This window comes from Phaenicophaeus curvirostris, unplaced genomic scaffold, assembly GCF_032191515.1.
Source record: "Phaenicophaeus curvirostris isolate KB17595 unplaced genomic scaffold, BPBGC_Pcur_1.0 scaffold_84, whole genome shotgun sequence".
In the NCBI taxonomy this organism is placed as follows: Eukaryota; Metazoa; Chordata; class Aves; order Cuculiformes; family Cuculidae; genus Phaenicophaeus; species Phaenicophaeus curvirostris.
The window spans coordinates 621,012-645,447 of NW_027206706.1; the positions used below are offsets into that span (position 1 = coordinate 621,012).

General features: G+C 56.8%; 3 protein-coding genes across 4 annotated transcripts; 2 read left to right on the top strand and 1 right to left on the bottom strand.

Annotated features, from left to right (window-relative positions):
• The first annotated feature begins 797 nt into the window (after positions 1-797).
• Positions 798-6,282, top strand: PAGR1 (PAXIP1 associated glutamate rich protein 1). Of its 2 annotated transcripts, none has more exons than XM_069882215.1 (4): positions 798-879; positions 2,017-2,468; positions 4,981-5,063; positions 6,033-6,282. In XM_069882215.1, exons 2-4 carry the CDS (start codon positions 2,095-2,097, stop codon positions 6,236-6,238), a joined length of 663 nt encoding a protein of 220 aa, XP_069738316.1. In that variant the 5' UTR covers positions 798-879; positions 2,017-2,094; the 3' UTR covers positions 6,239-6,282. The 2 variants fall into 2 exon arrangements, with proteins under 2 accessions (XP_069738316.1, XP_069738317.1); XM_069882216.1 differs by having other exon boundaries at positions 2,038-2,468.
• Positions 6,045-13,173, bottom strand: HIRIP3 (HIRA interacting protein 3). The gene is made up of 5 exons (XM_069882125.1): positions 12,379-13,173; positions 10,561-12,318; positions 8,783-8,936; positions 7,617-7,715; positions 6,045-6,435 (listed from the first exon to the last, which is right to left on the bottom strand). Exons 1-5 carry the CDS (start codon positions 13,171-13,173, stop codon positions 6,320-6,322), a joined length of 2,922 nt encoding a protein of 973 aa, XP_069738226.1. The 3' UTR covers positions 6,045-6,319.
• A 2,500-nt stretch (positions 13,174-15,673) lies between these two features.
• LOC138734504 (serine protease 27-like) lies at positions 15,674-24,021 on the top strand. The gene is made up of 6 exons (XM_069882204.1): positions 15,674-15,925; positions 17,783-17,815; positions 19,613-19,781; positions 21,041-21,309; positions 22,134-22,303; positions 23,761-24,021. The coding sequence occupies exons 1-6, from the start codon at positions 15,826-15,828 to the stop codon at positions 23,944-23,946; spliced, it is 927 nt and encodes a 308-aa protein (XP_069738305.1). The 5' UTR covers positions 15,674-15,825; the 3' UTR covers positions 23,947-24,021.
• The last annotated feature ends 415 nt before the right edge of the window (positions 24,022-24,436 follow it).

The following is a 24,436-nucleotide window of genomic DNA, read 5'->3' on the forward strand; positions in this document are numbered from 1 at the left end:
AGAGCCGGAAGGGGCGGGGCCTGGGGAGAGGGGAAGCGGAGGGGGAGGCGCCAGTTCTTAAAGGGGCAACGGCTCTTAAAGGGGCAAGGAGGGGCCGTAAGGGCTTAAAGGGGCAACGGCTCTTAAAGGGGCAAGAGGGGACTACAAGGGCTTAAAGGGGCAACGGCTCTTAAAAGAGCAAGAGGGGACCGCTAGGGCTTAAAGGAGCAACGACTCTTAAAGGGGCAAGGAGGCACCGCAAGGGCTTAAAGGGGCAACGGCTCCTAAAGAAGCAAAGGGGGACAGACAAGGCTTTAAAAGGGCAACGAGCTTTTAAAGGGCAACAGCTCCTAAAGGACCAACGGCTCTTAAAGGGGCAACGGGGGACCGCGAGGGCTTAAAGGGGCAACGGCTCTTAAAGAAGCAAACGGGTGGGAACACAGGTCTTAAAGGGGCAACGAGGAGTTAAAGGAATAAAGGGCGGACCACGAGGTCTTAAAGGGGAAAAGGCTTCTTAAACGAGCAACGCATCTTAAATGAGCAAACAGGCGGACCACAAGCTCTTAAAGGGGCAAAGGGGGAGACCACAAACATCTTAAAGGGGCAAGGACCACAAACTTTTAGAGGGGCAACGCCTCTTAAAAGGGCGACGTCTCTTAAAGGGGCAGGGGGGAGCCACAAGCTCTTAAAGGGGCAACGCGTGGGACCACACGGTCTTAAAGGGGCAACACCTCTTAAAGGGGCAACTGGAGAATCACCAACTCTTAAACGGGCGACGAGCTCTTAAAGGGTTAATCCGTGCGGGAGGGGGCGGGGCCGCCCCGCGCATGCGCAGAGCGGCCCAAGATGGCGGCGCGCGGGAGCTGAGGGGGGTCCCGGGGCCTCCCCCCTTGAGGGCGCGTGAGTTGCGGGGGGGGGGGGGGAGAGGGACGGGAATTGGTGGCCCCAGGACCCAAACTGGTGGCCCAGAGCCTGAACTGGTGGCCCTGGGTCACCTTAGGACCTAAATTAGTGGCTTTAGGACCTAAATTGGTAGCCTGAAGTCTAAACTGGTGGCCCTGGGTCACCTTAGGACCTTAATTAGTGGCTTTAGGACCCAAATTAGTGGCCCAAAGCCAGAACTGGTGGCCCTTTGTCACCTTAGAACCTTGATTAGTGGCTTTAGGACCTAAATTAGGGGCCCAAAGCCTAAATCGGTGGCCCTGGGTCACCTTAGAACCTAAATTATTGGCTTTAGAGCCTAAATTAGTGGCCCAGAGCCTGAACTGGTGGCCCCGGGTCACCTTAGGACCTTAATTAGTGGCTTTAGGACCTAAATTAGTGGCCCAAAGCCAGAACTGGTGGCCCTTTGTCACCTTAGAACCTTGATTAGTGGCTTTAGGACCTAAATTAGGGGCCCAAAGCCTAAATCGGTGGCCCTGGGTCACCTTAGGACCTAAATTAGTGGCTTTAGGACCTAAATTAGTGGCCCAGAGCCTAAACTGGTGGCCCTGGGTCACCTTAGGACCTTAATTGGTGGCCCAAAGCCAGAACTGGTGGCCCCGAGTCACTTTAGGAGCTAAATTAGTGGCCCCAGGGCCCAAACTGGTGGCCCAGAGCCTGAACTGGTGGCCCTGGGTCACCTTAGGACCTAAATTAGTGGCTTTAGGACCTAAATTAGTGGCCCAGAGCCTAAACTGCTGGCCCTGGGTCACCTTAGGACCTTAATTGGTGGCCCAAAGCCAGAACTGGTGGCCCCGGGTCACCTTAGGACCTTAATTAGTGGCTTTAGGACCTAAATTAGTGGCTCAGAGCCTAAACTGGTGGCCCTGGGTCACCTTAGGACCTAAATTAGTGGCTTTAGGACCTAAATTGGTGGCCTGAAGTCTAAACTGGTGGCCCTGGGTCACCTTGGGACCTTAATTAGTGGCTTTAGGACCTAAATTAGTGGCTCAGAGCCTAAACTGGTGGCCCTGGGTCACCTTGGAACCTAAATTGTTGGCTTTAGGGCCTAAATTGGTGGCCCAAAGCCTGAACTGGTGGCTCTCGTCACCTTAGGGCCTTTATTGGTTGCTCCAGGACGGGAACTGGTGGCCGCGGGGTCCCCTCGGGGCCGGCCGCGGGGTCTCTGCGCCCATGGAGGCGTCGTCGGCGTCCGAGGTGACGTCGGGGCTTCGCTCGCTGGCGGTGGCCGAGGCGGCGCCGCTGCCCGAATCTCAACCCGCGAGGCCCGAGGAGGAGCCGGAGCCGCGGCACGAGGAGGACGAGGAGGAGGACGAGGAGGACGCCGACGAGGAGTGGGGCGTGGGGGGCAGCGACGGCGAGGGGGAGGCCTGGCTGCCGCCCCCCGACGCCATCAGGCGCCTCTACGAGCTGCTGGGCGCGGGGCAGGCGCCCCCCCTGCTCCAGGCCCCGAGGCCGCGGAGGGACCCCACGCCCGAGCCCCGCGGCGCCGAGGAGGACCCCGGCGCCGACCCCCAGCCCCACAGCGACCGCGAGGAGGAGGCCAAGTGAGGGGGGGGGGGGGGGGGAGAGCGGGGAGGGGGGGAAAAGGGCCCCCGGGAGGGGAAAAGGGGAGCAGAAGGGCAAGAAGGGGGGAAAAAGAGGGAAAAATGGGGGGGGAAATGGATGAAACTGGCGAAAAATGGCTGGAAAGGGCAAAGAAATGGCTGAAAATGGCAGAAAATAGAAAAAAAAGGCAAAAAATGGCAAAAAATTGCAAAAAATGGCAGAAAATGGCAGAAAAGAGCAAAAAAATGGCTGAAAAGAGCAAAAAAATGGCTAAGAATAGAAAAAATAGCAGAAAAGAGGAAAAAAGGCAAAAAAGAGCAAAAAAAAGGCAAAAAGAGCAAAAAAAAAGGCAAAAAAGAGCAAAAAAAAGGCAAAAAAGAGCAAAAAAAAGGCAAAAAAGAGCAAAAAAAAGGCAAAAAAGAGCAAAAAATGGCTGAAAAAAGCAAGTAAATGGCTAAAAATAGAAAAAATAGCAGAAAAGAGGAAGAAAGGCAAAAAAGAGCAAAAAAATGGCAAAAAAGAGCAAAAAAAAAAAGGCAAAAAGAGAAAAAAAAAAGGCAAAAAAGAGCAAAAAATGGCTGAAAAGGGCAAAGAAATGGCTGAAAAGGGCAAAGAAATGGCTGAAAAGAGGAACAAATAGCAAAAAAATGGCAGAAAATGGCAGAAAATAGAAAAAAACGGTAGAAAATGGCAAAAAATGGCAAAAAAAGTCTGAAAAGAGGAAAAAAGTCTGAAAAGAACAGAAAAATGGCTGAAAAGAGAAAAAAATGGCTGAAAAGAGAAAAAAATGGCTGAAAAGAGAAAAAAATGGCTGAAAAGAGCAAAAAATGGCTGAAAAGAGCAAAAAAGAGCAAAAAATGGCAGAAAATAGAAAAAAAGGCAAAAAATGGCAGAAAATGGCAAAAAAAGAGCAGAAAAATGGCTGAAAAGGGCAAAGAAATGGCTGAAAAGGGGAAAAAATACCAAAAAAATGGCAGAAATAGCAAAAAAAAGGCAGAAAAGAGCAGAAAATGGTAGAAAATAGCAAAAAAAGGCAGAAAAGTAGCAAAAAAGGGCAGAAAATGGCAACAAAATGGCAGAAAAATGGCAAAGAATGGTAGAAAACAGCAAAAAAAAAGCAAAAAATGGCAGAAAACGGCGAAAATGGCAGAAAATAGCAAAGAAATGGCAGAAAATAGCAAAGAAATGGCAGAAAATAGCAAAGAAATGGCAGAAAATAGCAAAGAAATGGCAGAAAATAGCAAAGAAATGGCAGAAAATGGATGAAAATGGCCAAAAGTGACTAAAATGTGATCAAAACTGCCTAGAAATAGCTGAAAACTAGCAAAAAAGTGACCAGAAATGGCTGAAAATATCCAAAATGGACCAAAACTGCCTAAAAATAGACGAAAATGGCCAAAAAATGAACAGAAATTACCTGAAAATAGCAAAAAATGGGCAAAAGATGTCGGGAAATAGCCAAAAGTGACCAAAAATGGTCAAGAAATAGCTGAAAATAGCAAAAAAGTGACCAAAAGTGGCCCAAAACAGCCAAAAAGTGACCAAAAATAGTCAAAACCAGACCAAAATAGGCAAAGAGAAACCAAAACTGCCTTAAAAGAGCCTCAAAAGGGCCGAAAATAGCCAAAAATGAACCAAAAGTGACCAAATATGCCCCCAAAATAGGCAAAAATGGACAAAAATAAGCATAAAATATCTGAAAATAGACAAAAAGAGAAAACAAATGGCCAAAAATAGCCAAAAGGTATCAGGAAATAGACAAAAATGGCCAAAAATAGCAAAAAATGGCTGAAAATAGCCAAAAGTGGCCAAAATTGGCCAAAAATAGCAAAAAAAGAGTCGGGAAAGAGCCAAAAGTGGCCCAAAATAGCTAAAAGTGACCAAGAAGTGACCAAAATTGGCTAACGATAGCCAGAAATGGCCAAAAAGTGATCAAAGATGCCTCAAAATAGCTGAAAATAGCCACAAAAACTCCGAAAACGGACAAAAACAGTCAGAAAAATGTCTAAAAATAGCAAAAATGGCCAAAAATAGCCAAAAGGGACTAAAAAGTGGCCAAATGTAGCCCCCAAATGGCTGAAAATAGCCAGAAATGGCCAAAAAGTCACCCAAGACGCCCCCAAATACCTAAAAATGTCAAAAAATGGTCAAAAAGTGACCAAAGATGCCACAAAATAACAAAAAAAGGAGTAGAAATAGCCAAAAATGTCTGAAAATGGGCAAAAATAGCTAAAAATAGTCGAAAATAGCCGAGAAGTTCCCAAAAATGGCTGAAAATAGCCAAAAAGTGATTTAAAATGGCGGGAAATAGCAAAAAATGGCGGGAAATAGCAAAAAATGGCGGGAAATAGCAAAAAATGGCGGGAAATAGCAAAAAATGGCGGGAAATAGCAAAAAAATGGCGGGAAATGACTTAAAATTAGTAAAAATAGCTCAAAATTGGCCAAAAATGGCAAAAAAAGGCTTGAAATGGCCCCAAACGGCCTGGTCAGTGTTTTCTTCTCCCCCCAGACCCCCCGTCCCCACCGAGTTCGACTTCGAGGACGAGCCGGCGCCCCCCAAAAGCTCCCTCATCGACCGCCGCCGCGCCCCAGGTTCATTAATCACCCCCCCCCCGGTTAATTGGGGTTAATGAACGACGAGGAATTAATGAGAGGAGGGGGGCGATTCGACGCGTAGAGGGAAACCTGGAACGCAAAACCTCCCCCTCGCACCCCAAAAACCACCTTTGGCCTCCAAACCCCGGCTCCCCCGCACCCCAAACCTCCCCAAATCACCCCAAACACCCCAAAATCCCTTTTTTTCACCCCAAAATCCCCTCTTTTCTCCCCAAACCCCCACTTTTCCCCCTCAAAACACCCCCTAGACCCCCAAATCCATCCCCCAACTCCCATTTTCCCCTCACTCTCATTTCTCCCACCCCCAGCACCCCAAAAACCTCATTTTTCACCCCAAATTCCCTCCTCGAACCCCAAATCCCCCTTTTTCACCCCAAAATCCCCTCTTTTCACCCCAAAATCCCACTTTTTTCCCTCAACCCCCCCTTTTTCCCTCAAAATCCACCCCCTCACTCCCATTTCCCCCTCACTCTCATTTCTCCAAGACCCCAAACTCCACGTCGCACCCAAAAAACCTCATTTTTTCACCCCAAACCCCAAAATCCCCCTTTTTACCCCAAAATCCCCTCTTTTCCCCCCAAACCCCCACTTTTTCCCCTCAAAACACCCCCTAGACCCCAAAATCGGTCCCCCAACTCCCATTTTCCCTTCACTCTCATTTCTCCCACCCCCCGCACCCCAAAAACCTCATTTTTCACCCCAAACCCCCTCCTCGAACCCCAAAATTCCTCTTTTTCACCCCAAAATCCCCTCTTTTCACCCCAAAATCCCACTTTTTTCCCTCAAGCCCCCCTTTTTCCCTCAAAATCCATCCCCTCACTCCCATTTCCCCCTCATTCTCATTTCTCCAAGACCCCAAACCCCTCCCCACACCCCAAAAACCTCATTTTTTTCCCCCCCGAACCCCAAAATCCCTTGTTTTCACCCCAAAATGCCCCCCCCCAGGGCCGCCGTCGCGGGGCCAGAAGCGGGAGGCGCGTCTGGACAAGGTTTTATCGGACATGAAGCGTCACAAGAAGCTGGAGGAGCAAATCTTGAGGACGGGGCGCGACCTCTTCCAGCTGGAAGAAGGGGAGGAGGACCCCAAAACCAGCCCCCCCGCCCCCCAAAAACGACCCCCCGGCATCTTCCTGCGTCAACGCAAGTATTAAAGGTTAAAAAAAATTCAAAAAAATCCCAGGAAACGCACCCAAAATCCTCGGAATCGGCCTCGAAAAGTCTGGGGAACGGAATCAAAATGGAGTCAGTCGGTGTCGGAGCTGACGATGCCGCGGAGCTGGGACCAGTCGACGCGGGGGGGGCGCGGGTTTTGGGGGGCTGCGGGGGGCGCAGCCGCGGCGGGGGCGGCCTGGGGGGGCAAACGGGGGGGTTGGGGGGAGATTCGAGGGGGTTTTGGGGGGAAAAAGTGGGATTTTGGGGGGTGGGAGAAGTGGGAGTGGGGGGGAAATGGGAATGGAGGGGGGTTTGGGGGGGCAAAGGGGGGATTTTGGGGTGCAGAGGGGGGGTTTGGGGGTGTATAAGAGGGTTTGGGGGTGTATAAGGGGTTTGGGGGGGCTGGGGGGCGATTCGAGGGGGTTTTGGGGGGAAAAAGTGGGATTTTGGGGGGCGGGAGAAGCGGGAGTGAGGGGGAAATGGGAATTGAGGGGGGTTTGGGGGGGCAAAGGGGGGATTTTGGGGGTGCAGAGGGGGGTTTGGGGGTGCAGAAGGGGGTTTTGGGGGTGTATAAGGGGGGTTTGGGGGTGTATAAGGGGGGTTTGGGGGTGTATAAGGGGGGTTTGGGGGGCTGGGGGGCGATTCGAGGGGGTTTTGGGGGGAAAAAGTGGGATTTTGGGGGGCAGGAGAAGCGGGAGTGAGGGGGAAATGGGAGTTGAGGGGGGTTTAGGGGGGCAAAGGGGGATTTTGGGGTGCAGAGGAGGGTTTTGGGGGTGTATGTGGGGGTTTGGGGGTGTATAAGGAGGTTTTGGGGGGCGATTCGAGGGGGTTTTGGGGGGAAAAAGTGGGATTTTGGGGTGTGGGAGAAGCGGGAGTGGGGGGGAAATGGGAGTTGAGGGGGGTTTAGGGGGGCAAAGGGGGATTTTGGGGTGCAGAGGGGGGGTTTGGGGGTGTATAAGGGGGGTTTGGGGGTGTATAAGGGGGGTTTTGGGGGGCTGGGGGGCGATTCGAGGGGGTTTTGGGGGAAAAAAGTGGGATTTTGCGGGGCGGGAGAAGCGGGAGTGGGGGGGAAATGGGAGTTGAGGGGGGTTTGGGGGGGCAAAGGGGGGATTTTGGGGTGCAGAGGGGGGTTTTGGGGGTGTATGTGGGGGTTTTGGGGGTGTATAAGGGGTTTGGGGGTGTATAAGGGGTTTGGGGGGGGCTGGGGGGCGATTCGAGGGGGTTTTGGGGGGAAAAAGTGGGATTTTGGGGGGTGGGAGAAGCGGGAGTGGGGGGGAAATGGGAGTTGAGGGGGGATTTTGGGGGTACAGGGGGGTTTGGGGGGGCAAAGAGGGAGGATTTTGGGGTTCAGGGTGGGTTTTGGGGTGCGGGGGGTACCTGAGGTGACGATGATGTTGGCCACGTCCAGCGCTGCCAGCTCAGCCGCCTCCTCCCTGCGGCGGCGCAGGCGGCGACACCGAGAAAGAGTCGGGGTGCCTGGGGGGACCCCAAAATCAACCCCCCGCACCCCAAAAATCACCCCCAGGGCTCCCGAAATCACCCCGACACCCCAAAAATTACTTCCAGGCCCCCAAAATCAACCCTGACACCCCAAAAATGACCTCGAGACCCCGAAATCAACCCCCGGCACCCCAAAAATGACCCCCAGGGCTCCCGAAATCACCCCTGACACCCCAAAAATTACTTCCAGGGCCCCAAAATCAACCCTGACACCCCAAAAATGACCTCGAGACCCCGAAATCAACCCCCGGCACCCCAAAAATGACCCCTAGGGCTCCCGAAATCAACCCTGACACCCCAAAAATGACCCCCAGGTCCCCCAAAATCAACCCTGACACCCCAAAAATGACACCCTGGGTCCCCCAAAGCCCAAAGAACCCCTCGAAAGCCCCCCAAATCGCCCCAAAATAGACCCCAAACCCCTTCCAGCCCCCCAAATCCCTCCATAGCCCCCCAAATCCCCCTTTTTAGCCCCCCAAACCCCTCCCAGCCCCCCAAATTACCCCACAGCCCCCCCAAATCCCTCTGTAGCCCCTCAAATCCCCCTTAAACAGCCCCCCGACCCCCTCTTTAGCCCCTCAAATCACCCCAAATCCCTCTGTAGCCCCCCAAATCCCCCTTTTTAGCCCCCCAAAACCCTCCCAGCCCCCCAAATTACCTCATAGCCCCCCCAAATCCCTCTGTAGCCCCTCAAATCCCCCTTAAACAGCCCCCCGACCCCCTCTTTAGCCCCCCAAATCCCCGCTAAACAGCCCCCAAGCCTCTCCCAGCCCCCCAAATCCCCCTTTTAGCCCCCCAAATCCCCCTTTTTAGCCCCCCAAAACCCTCCCAGCCCCCCAAATTACCCCACAGCTCCCCCAAATCCCTCTGTAGCCCCTCAAATCCCCCTTAAACAGCCCCCAGACCCCCTCTTTAGCCCCTCAAATCACCCCAAATCCCTCTGTGGCCCCCCCAAATCCCCCTTTTTAGCCCCCCAAACCCTCCCAGCCCCCCAAATCTCCCCTAAACCCCAAATTCCGCCCCCCCCGAACCCCCAAACCCACCGTTGAGGCCGAGGGCACGCAGCTCCCCCCGCAGCACCTCGAGTTTCTGGCGGCGGCTCCGACACCCCCCGAGCAGCCGCTTGTAGTTGGGGCGCACGCCGCACGCCCACAGGCAGCGCTTGAGGCGCCGCACGGCGGGGGGGTCCCCCGAAACCTGGGGGGGCAGCGGTTAGCTACGGCCACGGGCCCCGAGAATGAGAGAGAACCCCAAAACGGGGACCGAAAACGGACAAGGAACCCCAAAAAATGGTAAAGAAACCCCAAAAGGAGACCTGAAATGGTCAAGGAACCCCAAAAAATGACAAAGAACTCCAGAAATTAGACCCAAAATGGATAAGGAACCCCAAAAAATGGTGAAGAAACCCCAAAAGGACACCTGAAATGGGCAAGGAACCCCAAAAAATAATAAAGAACTCCAGAAATTAGACCCAAAATGGATAAGGAACCCCAAAAAATGATAAAGAAACCCCAAAAGGAGACCTGAAATGGGCAAGGAACCCCAAAAAATGATGAAGAAACCCCAAAAGGAGACCTGAAATGGGCAAGGAACCCCAAAAAATGATAAAGAACTCCAGAAATTAAACCCAAAATAGACAAGGAACCCCCAAAAATGATAAAGAAACCCCAAAAGGAGACCTGAAATGGGCAAGGAACCCCAAAAAATGACAAAGAACTCCAGAAATTAGACCCAAAATGGATAAGGAACCCCAAAAAATGGTGAAGAAACCCCAAAAGGAGACCTGAAATGGGCAAGGAACCCCAAAAAATGATGAAGAAACCCCAAAAGGAGACCTGAAGTGGTCAAGGAACCCCAAAAAATGATGAAGAAACCCCAAAAGGAGACCTGGAATGGGCAAGGAACCCCAAAAAATGGTGAAGAAACTCCAAAAGGAGACCTGAAATGGGCAAGGAACCCCAAAAAATGACAAAGAACTCCAGAAATTAGACCCAAAATGGATAAGGAGCCCAAAAAAATGGTGAAGAAACCCCAAAAGGAGACCTGGAATGGGCAAAGAACCCCAAAAAATGATGAAGAAACCCCAAAAGGAGACCTGAAATGGGCAAGGAACCCCAAAAAATGATGAAGAAACCCCAAAAGCAGACCTGAAGTGGTCAAGGAAGCCCAAAAAACGATGAAGAAACCCCAAAAGGAGACCTGAAATGGTCAAGGAACCCCAAAAAATGATGAAGAAACCCCAAAAAGAGACCTGAAGTGGTCAAGGAACCCCAAAAAATGATGAAGAAACCCCAAAAGGAGACCCCAAATGGGCAAGGAACCCCAAAAAATTGAGAGAGAACCCCAAAAGGAGCCCCAAAATCGCAAAAAACCCCTCAAAACAAACCCTGAAACGGGAAAGAAACCCCAAAAGGGTGAAAAACTCCCCAAAAAGGGACCCCAAACCCACTTACTTTTCGAAACCCACTAAGAAATTTTGATTTTAAATATCCAAACGCTTCCAGATTTCTCAGAATTTCTCGGAACGTCTCAAACTTTCTCAGAATTTCACCAATTTTCTCAAAATTTCTCAAAATTTCACCGATTTTCTCAAAATTTCAACAAATTTCTCAAAATTTCACCGATTTTCTCAAAATTCCCCCAAATTTCTCAAAATTCCCCCAAATTTCTCAAAATTCCCCCAAATTTCTCAAAATTCCCCCAAATTTCTCAAAATTTCCCCATTTTTCCCCTTTTTTTCCCCCCCAACCCCCCTGAAAACGCCACAAACCCCCCTCCCCAACCTGCTGAACCCCCAAAACCCCTGGAATTGTCCCCAAACCTTGCGGGGAGGAGGCTTCTCGCCGCTCTCGCTCCCGGACGACTCTCGCCTCCTCCTCTTCCTCGCGGGTTTTGCCCGATCCGGCTGCTTTTTCACCCATTCCGCCAGCGGCCGCTCGTCCTCCGAGTCGCTGCTGGATGTTCCCGCCGGACGCTCTTCCTCCTCCTCTTCCTCTTCCTCCTCCTCTTCCTCCTCCTCTTCCTCACTCTCCATTTTCCTCTTTCCTCCGCCAATTTTCGAGGAGTTTTTCTCGCTCTCAGTCCCAATTTTGCTCCTTTTCCCCTCGTTTTTTCGCGCTGGACGCTCTTCCTCCTCCTCTTCCTCTTCCTCACTCGCCATTTCCCTCCTTTTTCCCCCTTTTTTTTGACCCTCCGTCCCGTTTTTCCCCGTTTTCACCTCATTGTTCGCGCCCGTTTTCTTCTCACTCCCAATTTTTCCCTTTTTCCCCTCAGTTTTCCGGCTCAGTTCCTCCTCCTCTTCCTCTTCCTCCTCCTCTTCCTCCTCCTCACTCTCCATTTTACCCTTTTTCCTCATAATTTCCAGCGCCTTTTTTTGCTGTTTGGTCCCACTCCCAATTTTATCCTTTTTCACCTCGTTTTTCCTTGCTGGCTTCTCCTTTTCCTCCTCCTCTTCCTCACTTCCATCTTCTTCCTCACTTCCATCTTCTTCCTCACTTCCATCTTCCTCCTCCTCCTCCTCACTCCCAATTCTACGCTTTTTCACCCCATTTCTCACAATTTTTTTATTATTTCCCCCCTCGCTCCCCATTTTCCCCCTTTTCCCCCCATTTTCCCACCTCAGCTCTTCCTCCTCCTCCTCCTCACTCTCCATTTTCCTTCTTTTCCCCCCATTTTTCCTCTTTCCCCCCCCATTTCTGGGAGGCGGCGCCTTCCTCTCCTCTTCCTCGCTCTCATCTTCCTCCTCGCTCTCAATTTTACCCTTTTTCCCCTCAATTTTCCCAGATTTTTTGTTCTTCCCCCCCTCAGCCCCATTTTTCCCCCTTTTCACCCCGTTTTTCCTCAGCAGCTCCTCTTCCTCCTCCTCTTCTTCCTCCTCCTCCTCTTCCTCTTCTTCCTCCTCCTCTTCCTCGCTCTCATCTTCCTCCTCACTCTCAATTTTACCCTTTTTCCCCTCAATTTTCCCCTTTTTCCCCTCAATTTTCCCGGATTTTTTGTTCTTCTCCCCCTCAGCCCCAATTTTCCCTCTTTTCACCCCATTTTTCCTCGGCAGCTCCTCTTCCTCCTCCTCTTCTTCCTCCTCCTCTTCTTCCTCCTCCTCTCTCTCAATTTTACCCTTTTTCCCCTCAATTTTCTCCTTTTTCCCCTCAATTTTCCCAGATTTTTTGTTCTTCTCCCCCTCAGCCCCAATTTTCCCTCTTTTCACCCCATTTTTCCTCGGCAGCTCCTCTTCCTCCTCCTCTTCTTCCTCTTCCTCGCTCTCATCTTCCTCCTCACTCTCAATTTTACCCTTTTTCCCCTCAATTTTCATGGATTTTTTGTTCTTTTCCCCCTCAGCCCCAGTTTTCCCCCTTTTCACCCCATTTTTCCTCGGCAGCTCCTCTTCCTCCTCCTCTTCCTCCTCCTCCTCCTCCTCCTCCTCCTCACTCTCAATTTTACCCTTTTTCCCCTCAATTTTCACGGATTTTTTGTTCTTCTCCCCCTCAGCCCCAACTTTCCCCCTTTTCACCCCATTTTTCCTCGGCAGCTTCTCTTCTTCTTCCTCCTCCTCTTCCTCACTCTCAATTTTACCCTTTTTCCCCTCAATTTTCCCGGATTTTTCGTTCTTCCCCCCCTCAGCCCCAATTTTCCCCTTTTTCACCCCATTTTTCCTCAGCAGCTCCTCTTCCTCCTCCTCCTCTTCCTCCTCCTCCTCTTCCTCACTCTCATCTTCCTCCTCACTCTCAATTTTACCCTTTTTCCCCTCAGTTTTCACGAATTTTTTGTTCTTCCCCCCCTCAGCCCCAATTTTCCCCTTTTTCACCCCATTTTTCCTCAGCAGCTCCTCCTCCTCCTCCTCTTCTTCTTCCTCCTCCTCCTCCTCCTCTTCTTCCTCCTCCTCCTCCTCCCTCTCAATTTCACCCTTTTTCCCCTCAATTTTCAGGGATTTTTGGTTCTTCCCCCCCCCAGCCCCAATTTCTCGCTTTTTCACCCCAATTTTCACGCCGGTTTCCGTCTCCTCCCGCCCGGCCCCCATTTCTCCCCTTCCCACCTCGTTCCCGCAGGGTTTTCCCCCCTCCCCGCCCCCAGCCCCGCTCCCCCGGCCTTTCACCCCCGCGCTCCGCGGTTCCTCCTCCTCCTCGCTCTCCATTTTCCTCTTTTTAACCCCAATTCGTGCTTTGGGGGGGGGGTGGGGGTGGGGCGGCGTTTGTCTCAGCGCGGGGTCCCCCACTTTCCCACAACCCCCCGCGCTTCCCGCGCCGCCACAGCCGCTTCCGGCCGCCATTTTGGGGAGGCCCGGCGGCTCGGTGGCGCCATCTTGAGAAGGGCGGGAAGGCGCCGTGTTCTGCGTGGCCGGTGCCATCTTGAGAAGGGCGGGCAGGCGCTCCGCCCCATAGATCCACGTCTCTGCCCCATAGCTCCCCTCCTGCCCCATAGATCCATCTCTCTGCCCCATAGCCCCATCTCTCTGCCCCATAGTCCCCCTCCTGCCCCATAGATCCATCTCTGCCCCATAGACCCATCTCTCTGCCCCACAGATCCCTCTCTCTGCCCCATAGCTCCCTCTCTCTGCCCCATAGATCCCTCTCTCTGCCCCACAGATCCATCCCTCTGCCCCATAGATCCCCTCCTGCCTCATAGACCCATCTCTCTGCCCCATAGATCCATATCTGCCCCATAGATCCATGTTTCTGCCCCACAGACCCATCTCTCTGCCCCATAGATCCATCTCTCTGCCCCATACATCCATCTCTCTGCCCCATAGATCCATCTCTCTGCCCCATAGATCTATATCAGCCCCATAGATCCGTATGTGCCCCATAGATCCATCTCTCTGCCCCATAGCTCCATCTCTCTGCCCCATAGATCCATCTCTCTGCCCCATAGATCTATATCAGCCCCATAGATCTATATCAGCCCCATAGATCCATCTCTCTGCCCCATAGATCCATATCTGCCCCATAGATCCATGTTTCTGCCCCATAGATCCATGTTTCTGCCCCATAGCTCCCCTCCTGCCCCATAGATCCATCCCACTGCCCCACAGACCCATCTCTCTGCCCCACAGATCTCTCTCTCTGCCCCATGGATCCATGTTTCTGCCCCATAGATCCATCTCTCTGCCCCACAGACCCCTCTCTCTGCCCCATAGATCTCTCTGCCCCATAGATCCATCTCTCTGCCCCATGGATCCATGTTTCTGCCCCACAGACCCATCTCTCTGCCCCATAGATCCCTCTCTCTGCCCCACAGATCCATCTCTCTGCCCCATAGATCTCTCTGCCCCACAGATCCCTCTCTCTGCCCCACAGACCCATGTTTCTACCCCATAGTCCCCGTCCTGCCCCATAGATCCATCTCTCTGCCCTATAGGCCCATCTCTCTGCCCCATAGATCTCTCAGCCCTATAGATCCATCTCTCTGCCCCATAGCTCCATCCCTCTGCCCCATAGACCCATCTCTCTGCCCCATAGATCCATATCTGCCCCATAGATCCATGTTTCTGCCCCATAGATCCATCTCTCTGCCCCATAGATCCCTCTCTCTGCCCCATAGATCCATGTTTCTGCCCCATAGCTCCCCTCCTGCCCCACAGATCCCTCTCTCTGCCCCATGGATCCATGTTTCTGCCCCACAGACCCATCTCTCTGCCCCACAGACCCCTCTCTCTGCCCCATAGATCTCTCTGCCCCATAGATCCATCTCTCTGCCCCATGGATCCATGTTTCTGCCCCATAGATCTCTCTGCCCCACAGATCCATCTCTCTGCCCCACAGACCCATCTCTCTGCCCCATAGATCCATGTTTCTGCCCCATAGATCCATGTTTCTGCCCCACAGACCCATCTCTCTGCCCCATAGATCCATGTTTCTGCCCCATAGCTCCCCTCCTGCCCCACAGATCCCTCTCTCTGCCCCATGGATCCATCTCTCTGCCCCATGGATCCATGTTTCTGCCCCATAGATCTCTCTGCCCCACAGATCCATCTCTCTGCCCCATAGATCCATCTCTCTGCCCCATAGATCCATGTTTCTGCCCCATAGATCCATGTTTCTGCCCCACAGACCCATCTCTCTGCCCCATAGATCCATGTTTCTGCCCCATAGCTCCCCTCCTGCCCCACAGATCCCTCTCTCTGCCCCATAGATCCCCTCCTGCCCCATAGATCCATCTCTGCCCCATAGATCCATCCCTCTGCCCCATAGATCCATGTTTCTGCCCCATAGCCCCCCTCCTGCCCCATAGATCCCTCTCTCTGCCCCATAGATCCCTCTCTCTGCCCCATAGATCCATGTTTCTGCCCCACAGATCCATCCCTCTGCCCCATAGATCCATGTTTCTGCCCCATAGCTCCCCTCCTGCCCCACAGATCCCTCTCTCTGCCCCATACATCCATCTCTCTGCCCCATAGATCCATCTCTCTGCCCCATAGATCTATATCAGCCCCATAGATCCGTATGTGCCCCACAGACCCATCTCTCTGCCCCATAGCTCGCTCTCTCTGCCCCATAGATCCACGTCTCTGCCCCATAGATCCACGTCTCTGCCCCATAGATCCATCTCTCTGCCCCATAGATCCACGTCTCTGCCCCATAGATCCACGTCTCTGCCCCACAGACCCATCTCTCTGCCCCATAGCTCCCCTCCTGCCCCATAGATCCGTATCTGCCCCACAGACCCATCTCTCTGCCCCATAGATCCATGTTTCTGCCCCATAGATCCATGTTTCTACCCCATAGATCCATGTCTCTGCCCCATAGATCCCCTCCTGCCCCATAGATCCCTCTCTCTGCCCTACAGACCCATCTCTCTGCCCCATAGATCCATGTTTCTACCCCATAGCCCCCCTCCTGCCCCACAGCTCCCTCTCTCTGCCCCATAGATCCATCTCTGCCCCACAGATCCCTCCCTCTGCCCCATAGATCCCTCTCTGCCCCATAGCTCCCTCCCCGTCCCGCGGTGACCCCGCTCCCCGCCGCCCCACGCCCTGCGCCCCACGCCCCGCGCCCCACCCTGCCCCACGCCCCTCTTGCCCCACGGCGCGGGGGCGAAGCGCGGGAGCTGCCCCCCCTGCTCCCCACACACGCCGTGGGGCGCCGGCTCCGCCATGGGGACCCCCGACCTCCTCCTCGTCCTCGTCCTCGTCCTCCCTGCCCCACAGAGCGGGGCCCACGGCTGCCGCCGGCCCCACGGGGAGCGAGGCCTAGGTAGGATCTATGGGGCAGGGAGGCCTGCGCCTACCTCCTTTCTATGGGGCGGAGAGTTGGGGTTCCCCCCTTTCTATGGGGCAGAGAGCTGGGGTTCCCCCCTTTCTATGGGGCAGGAGTTGGGGTCCCCCTCATTTCTATGGGGCAGAGAGTTGGGGTCCCCCCCTTTCTATGGGTCTGGATTCTCCTCATTTCTATGGGGCAGAGAGTTGGGGTCCCCCCCTTTCTATGGGGCAGAGAGTTGGGGTCCCCTCGTTTCTATGGGGCAGAGAGTTGGGGTCCCCCCGTTTCTATGGGGCAGAGAGTTGGGGTTCCCCCCTTTCTATGGGGCAGAGAGTTGGGGTCCCCCCATATCTATGGGTCTGGATTCTTCTCATTTCTATGGGGCAGAGAGTTGGGGTCCCCCCCTTTCTATGGGGCAGAGAGTTGGGGTCTCCCCCCATTTCTATGGGGCAGAGAGTTGGGGTTCCTCCCTTTCTGTGGGGCAGAGAGTTGGGGTCCCCCCCTTTCTATGGGTCTGGATTCTCCTCATTTCTATGGGGCAGAGAGTTGGGGTCCCCTCGTTTCTATGGGGCAGAGAGTTGGGGTCCCCCTATTTCTATGGGTCTGGATTCTCCTCATTTCTATGGAGCAGAGAGTTGGGGTCCCCCCCTTTCTATGGGGCAGAGAGTTGGGGTCCCCCCCATTTCTATGGGGCAGAGAGTTGGGGTCCCCCCCTTTCTATGGGTCTGGATTCTCCTCATTTCTATGGGGCAGAGAGTTGGGGTCTCCCCATTTCTATGGGGCAGAGAGTTGGGGTTCCCTCGTTTCTATGGGGCAGAGAGTTGGGGTCCCCCCCTTTCTATGAGGCAGAGAGTTGGGGTCCCCCCCTTTCTATGGGTCTGGATTCTCCTCATTTCTATGGGGCAGAGAGTTGGGGTCCCCCCCTTTCTATGGGTCTGGATTCTCCTCATTTCTATGGGGCAGAGAGTTGGGGTCTCCCCATTTCTATGGGGCAGAGAGTTGGGGTTCCCTCGTTTCTATGGGGCAGAGAGTTGGGGTCCCCCCCTTTCTATGAGGCAGAGAGTTGGGGTCCCCCCCTTTCTATGGGTCTGGATTCTCCTCATTTCTATGGGGCAGAGAGTTGGGGTCTCCCCATTTCTATGGGGCAGAGAGTTGGGGTTCCCTCGTTTCTATGGGGCAGAGAGTTGGGGTCCCCCCCTTTCTATGAGGCAGAGAGTTGGGGTCCCCCCCTTTCTATGGGTCTGGATTCTCCTCATTTCTATGGGGCAGAGAGTTGGGGTCTCCCCATTTCTATGGGGCAGAGAGTTGGGGTTCCCTCGTTTCTATGGGGCAGAGAGTTGGGGTCCCCCCCTTTCTATGGGGCAGAGAGTTGGGGTCCCCCCCTTTCTATGGGGCAGAGAGTTGGGGTCCACCCCATATCTATGGGTCTGGATTCTCCTCATTTCTATGGGGCAGAGAGTTGGGGTCCCCCCCTTTCTATGGGGCAGAGAGTTGGGGTCCCCCCCCTTTCTATGGGTCTGGATTCTCCTCATTTCTATGGGGCAGAGAGTTGGGGTCCCCCCCTTTCTATGGGGCAGAGAGTTGGGGTCCCCTCCTTTCTATGGGGCGGAGAGTTGGGGTCCCCCCCATATCTATGGGTCTGGATTCTCCTCATTTCTATGGGGCAGAGAGTTGGGGTCCCCCCATTTCTATGGGGCAGAGAGTTGGGGTCCCCCCTTTCTATGGGGCAGAGAGTTGGGGTCCCCCCCTTTCTACGGGGCAGAGAGTTGGGGTCCCCCCCTTTCTATGGGGCAGAGAGTTAGGGTCCCCCCCTTTCTATGGGGCAGCCCCACTGATTCCTCCCCTCCCCCCCAGATGCTCCCTCCCAGCTCTCCAGGACGGAACTAGGTGAGACCCCCCCCTGCCCCCCAAGTCCCCCTTGACCCCCAAGTCCCCATTGACCCCCTTGACCCCCAAGTCCCCATTGACCCCCAAGTCCCCATTGACCCCCCTGCCCCCCAAGTCCCCCTTGACCCCCAAGTCCCCATTGACCCCCTTGACCCCCAAGTCCCCATTGACCCCCAAGTCCCCATTGACCCCCCTGCCCCCCAAGTCCCCATTGACCCCCTTGACCCCCAAGTCCCCATTGACCCCCAAGTCCCCATTGACCCCCCGTGCCCCCCAAGTCCCCCTTGCCCCCCAAGTCCCCATTGACCCCCCTGCCCCCCATTGACCCCCCCTGCCCCCCAAGTCCCCCCTGCCCCCCAAGTCCCCATTGACCCCCCTGCCCCCCAAGTCCCCATTGACCCCCAAGTCCCCATTGACCCCATTGACCCCCAAGTCCCCATCGCCCCCCAAGTCCCCATTGACCCCCCTGCCCCCCAAGTCCCCCCTGCCCCCCAAGTCCCCATTGACCCCATTGACCCCCAAGTCCCCATTGACCCCCCCGCCCCCAAGTCCCCCCTGCCCCCCAAGTCCCCATGGCCCCCCAAGTCCCCATTGACCCCCAAGTCCCCATTGACCCTATTGACCCCCAAGTCCCCCTTGACCCCCAAGTCCCCCCTGCCCCCCAAGTCCCCATCGCCCCCCAAGTCCCCATTGACCCCCAAGTCCCCATTGACCCTATTGACCCCCAAGTCCCCCTTGACCCCCAAGTCCCCCCTGCCCCCCAAGTCCCCATCGCCCCCCAAGTCCCCATTGACCCCATCGACCCCCAAGTCCCCATTGACCCCCAACCCCCCAAGTCCCCATTGACCCCCCTGACCCCCAAGCCCCCATTGACCCCATTGACCCCCAAGTCCCCATTGACCCCCAAGTCCCCATTGACCCCATTGACCCCCAAGTCCCCATTGACCCCCCTGCCCCCAAGTCCCCCCTGCCCCCCAAGTCCCCATTGACCCCCCTGCCCCCCAAGTCCCCATTGACCCCCAAGTCCCCATTGACCCCCCCTGCCCCCTAAGTCCCCATTGACCCCCAAGTCCCCATTGACCCCCCCTGCCCCCCAAGTCCCCCCTGCCCCCCAAGTCCCCATTGACCCCCCTGCCCCCCAAGTCCCCCCTGCCCCCCAAGTCCCCATTGACCCCCAAGTCCCCCCTGCCCCCCAAGTCCCCATTGACCCCCCTGCCCCCCAAGTCCCCATTGACCCCCCCTGTCCCCCAAGTCCCCATTGACCCCCAAGTCCCCATTGACCCCCCTGCCCCCCAAGTCCCCATTGACCCCCAAGTCCCCATTGACCCCCCTGACCCCCAAGTCCCCATTGACCCTATTGACCCCCAAGTCCCCCCTGCCCCCCAAGTCCCCATTGACCCCATTGACCCCCAAGTCCCCATTGACCCCCCTGCCCCCCAAGTCCCCCCTGCCCCCCAAGTCCCCATTGACCCCCAAGTCCCCATTGACCCCCCCTGCCCCCTAAGTCCCCATTGACCCCCAAGTCCCCATTGACCCCCCTGCCCCCCAAGTCCCCCCTGCCCCCCAAGTCCCCATTGACCCCCCTGCCCCCCAAGTCCCCCCTGCCCCCCAAGTCCCCATTGACCCCCAAGTCCCCATTGACCCCCCAACCCCCCAAGTCCCCATTGACCCCCCAACCCCCCAAGTCCCCATTGACCCCCAAGTCCCCATTGACCCCCCTGCCCCCCAAGTCCCCCTTGACCCCCAAGTCCCCATTAACCCCCAAGTGCCCCCTAACCCCCCCCCCTGCCCCCCCAGCCTGCGGCCGCCCCCTCCCCCAGGGCCTGGTGCGGAACGTGGGGGGCGAGGACGCGGGGGCCGACGAGTGGCCCTGGCAGGGCAGCCTCCAGCGCCGCGGGGCCCACGTCTGCGGGGCCTCCCTGGTGGCCCCCCAGTGGGTCCTCACGGCCGCCCACTGCTTCCAGGCGTGAGCCCCCTTCTGGGACCAGTTATGGGGTCTCCGGGGGGTTTCGGGGTGGTGGGATGAGGTTCTGGGACGTGTTATGGGGTCTCTGTGGGGTTTTGGGGTGGTGGGACTGGGTTCTGAGACGTGTTATGGGGTCTCTGTGGGGTTTTGGGGTGGTGGGACTGGGTTCTGGGACGTGTTATGGGGTCTCCATGGGGTTTTGGGGTGGTGGGACTGGGTTCTGGGACAAGTTATGGGGTCTCCGGGGGGTTTTGGGGTGGTGGGACTGGGTTCTGGGACCAGTTATGGGGTCTCCATGGGGTTTTGGGGTGGTGGGATGAGGTTCTGGGACCAGTTATGGGGTCTCCGGGGGGTTTTGGGGTGGTGGGACTGGGTTTCAAGACCAGTTATGGGGTCTCCGGGGGGTTTTGGGGTGGTGGGACTGGGTTCTGGGACGTGTTATGGGGTCTCCGGGGGGTTTTGGGGTGGTGGGACTGGGTTCCAAGACCAGTTATGGGGTCTCCGGGGGGTTTTGGGGTGGTGGGACTGGGTTTCAAGACCAGTTATGGGGTCTCCGGGGGGTTTTGGGGTGGTGGGACTGGGTTTCAAGACCAGTTATGGGGTCTCCGGGGGGTTTTGGGGTGGTGGGACTGGGTTTCAGGACCAGTTATGGGGTCTCCGGGGGGTTTTGGGGTGGTGGGACTGGGTTCTGGGACCAGTTATGGGGTCTCTGTGGGGTTTCGGGGTGGTGGGACTGGGTTCTGGGACCAGTTATGGGGTCTCCGGGGGGTTTTGGGGTGGTGGGACTGGGTTCTGGGAGCAGTTATGGGGTCTCTGTGGGGTTTCGGGGTGGTGGGACTGGGTTCTGGGACCAGTTATGGGGTCTCCGGGGGGTTTTGGGGTGGTGGGACTGGGTTCTGGGACCAGTTATGGGGTCTCCGGGGGGTTTTGGGGTGGTGGGACTGGGTTTCAGGACCAGTTATGGGGTCTCTGTGGGGTTTTGGGGTGGTGGGACTGGGTTCTGGGGCCAAATCTTGGATCTCTATAGGGTTTCGGGGCCAAATCTTGGATCTCTATGAGGTTTTGGGGCCAAATCTTGGATCTCTATGAGGTTTCGGGGCCAAATCTTGGATCTCTATGAGGTTTCGGGGCCAAATCTTGGATCCCTATGAGGCTTCGGGGCCAAATCTCGCGTCTCTATGGGACTTTGAGGTGCTGGGGCCAGTTTTGGCCCCCGATCCAGCCGCCTCCGTGTGTGTGTGTCCCCCCCCCCGATCCAGGAGCCGCGACCCCCGCGACTACTCGGTCCTCCTCGGGGCGCGGGAGCTGTCGGGGGCCCCCGCGGGGGTGTCGGTGCCGCTGAGGCGCCTGGTGCCCCACGAGGCCTACGCCGGGGAGGCCACCAGCGGGGACATCGCCTTGGCCCAGTTGGCCCGGCCCGTGGCCTTCAGCCGCTCCGTCCTCCCCGTCTGCCTCCCCGGCCCCGGGCTCCGCTTCCCCCCCGGCACCCGCTGCGTGGCCACCGGCTGGGGGGACGTCCAGGAGGGAGGTGAGGGGGCCAAGAGGGATCATCTAGGGGGCCAAGGGGGATCATCCAGGGGGCCAAGGGGGATCCAGGGGCCAAGGGGGATCCAGGGGCCAAGGGGGATCCAAGCGGGTGCATGGGAGACAATGGAGAACCGACGGGGCCAAGGAGAAGCCGAACGGGCCAAGGGGTCGAGAAGATCCAGTGGGGGGGTCAAGGGGGTCATAGGGGGCCAAGGGGATCGGGGGGGCCAAGGGGGGATCCGAGTGAGTCAAGGGGATCCATGGGGACTCAATGGGGTCAATGGAGACTCAATGGGGTCAATGGGGACTCAATGGGGTCAATGGGGGGCCAAGGGGGTCATGGGGGGCCAAGGGGGCCAAATGGATCCAATGGGGGGCCAAGGGGGTCATGGGGGGCCAAATGGATCCAATGGGGACTCAATGGGGTCATGGGGGGCCAAATGGATCCAATGGGGGGCCAAGGGGGGTCAAGGGGATCCATGGGCACCCAAGGGGGTCATGGGGGGCCAAATGGATCCAATGGGGGGCCAAGGGGGTCAAGGGGATCCATGAGGACCCAAGGGGGCCAAATGGATCAAGGGGATCCATGGGGACCCAAGGGGGTCATGGGGGGCCAAAGGGATCCTAAGGGGCCAAGGGGATCCATGGGGACCTAATGGGGTCATGGGGGGCCAAGGGGGTCAAGAGGATCCATGGGGACTCAATGGGGTCAACGGGGACTCAATGGGGCCAAGGGGATCCATGGGGACTCAATGGGGCCAAGGGGATCCGAAGGGGCCAAGGGGATCCCCGGGGACTCAAGGGGCCCCCCCCCGCCCCCCCCAGAGGACCTGCCGTCGCCGCGGCGGCTGCAGAAGCTGGAGGTGCCGCTGTTGGCCCAGAGCACGTGCCGGCGCCTCTACGGGCTCGACATGGGCCCCGGGCTGCCCCCCCGGCGCATCCAGGACGACATGATCTGCGCCGGCTACGCCGACGGCCGCAAGGACACCTGCAAGGTCGGGGGGGCCAACGGGGAGCCACGGGGCCAAGGGGGGGCCATCGGGGCCAAGAGAGATCGATGGGGCCAAGGGGGAGCCATCGGGGCCAAGGGGGATCATTGGGGCCAAGAGGGATCGATTGGGGCCACTAGGAGTCAGTGGGGCCAAGAGGGATCAATGGGGGTCAATGGGACTCGATGGGGCCAAGAGGGATCGATGGGGGCCAAGAGGGACTGATGAGGCCAAGAGGGATCATTTGGGGCCAAGAAGGATCGATGGGGCCAAGAGAAGGGGGATCAATGGGGCCCAAGGGGAATCAATGGGGGCCAAGAGGGATCCACGGGGCCAAGAGGGATCAATGGGGGTCAATGGGACTCGATGGGGCTCAAGGGGAATCAATGGGGCCAAGAGGGATCGATTGGGCCAAGAGGAATTGATGGGGGTCAAGAGGGATCGATGAGGGCCAAGAGGGATCGATGGGGCCGAGAGGGATCGATTGGGGTCAAGAGGGATCCATGGGGGCCAAGAGGGATCATTTGGGGCCAAGAGGGATCGATGGGGCCACGGGGGATTGATGGGGCCAAGAGGGATCATTTCGGGCCAAGAAGGATCGATGGGGCCAAGAGAAGGGGGATCAATGGGGCCCAAGGGGAATCAATGGGGGCCAAGAGGGATCCACGGGGCCAAGAGGGATCAATGGGGGCCAAGAGGAGTCGATGGGGGCCAAGAGGGTTTAATGGGGGTCAATGGGACTTGATGGGGGTCAAGAGGGATTGATGGGGCCAAGAAGGATCGATGGGGCCAAGAGGGATCGATGGGGGCCAAGAGGGATCGATGGGGCCAAGAGGGATCGATTGGGGCCAAGAGGGATCCATGGGGCCAAGAGGGATCCATGGGGGCCAAGAGGAGTCGATGGGGCCAAGAGGGATCATTTGGGGCCAAGAAGGATCGATGGGGCCAAGAGAAGGGGGATCAATGGGGCCCAAGAGGAATCAATGGGGGCCAAGAGGGATCCACGGGGCCAAGAGGGATCAATGGGGGCCAAGAGGAGTCGATGGGGCCAAGGGGGATCCATGGGGGTCAAGAGAAATTGATGGGGCCAAGAGGGATCGAAGGGGGCCAAGAGGGATCAATGAGGGCCAAGAGGGATCGATGGGGCCAAGGGGGATCCATGGGGGCCAAGGGGGATCGATTGGGCCAAGGGGAATTGATGGGGCCAAGAGGGATCAATGGGGGCCAATGGAAACCACTGGGGGCCAAGGGGCCAAGAGGATCCCGGGGGGCCAAGAGGATCCAAGGGAGGCCAAGAGGATCCCAGGGGGGCCAAGAGGATCCAAGGGGCCAAGAGGATCCAAGGGAGGCCAAGACGATCCAAGGGGGGCCAAGAGGATCCAAGGGGGCCAAGAGGATCCAAGGGGGGCCAAGAGGATCCCAGGGGCCAAGAGGGATCGACTTGGCCCCGCCGTCTCCCGCAGGGCGACTCGGGCGGCCCCCTGGTGTGCCGCTGGGGCCCGCGCTGGGTGGTGGCCGGCGTCGTCAGCTGGGGGGAGGGCTGCGCCGTCCCCAACCGGCCCGGGGTCTACACCCGCGTCAGCGCCTACGCCCGCTGGATCCGCCGCCGCGCCCCCCGCGCCGCCTTCCTGCCCCCCCCGGGGCCCTGAGGGGCCAACCGGGGGGTCACCGGGAGCCGCCGGGGGATCGCGGGGCCAAGAGGGAGCCGGAGAGCGGGGAGAATAAACGGGGGAGAGAGGAAGCGATGGGGCCAAGAGGAGTCGATGGGGCCGAGAGGGATCCATGGGGCCAAGAGGGATCCACGGGGGTCAAAAGGGATCCATGGGGCCAAGAGGGATCGATGGGGGCCAAGAGGGATCGATGGGGTCCAGAGGGATCGATGGGGGCCAAGAGGGATCGATGGGGTCCAGAGGGATCGATGGGGCCAAGAGGGATCCATGGGGGTCAAGAGGGATCCATGGGGCCAAGAGGGATCGATGGGGGTCAAGAGGGATCCATGGGGCCAAGAGGGATCCATGGGGCCGAGAGGGATCCATGGGGGCCAAGAGGGATCGATGGGGCCAAGAGCGACCGATGGGGGCCAAGAGCGACCGATGGGGGCCAAGAGGGATCCATGGGGCCAAGAGGGATCGATGGGGG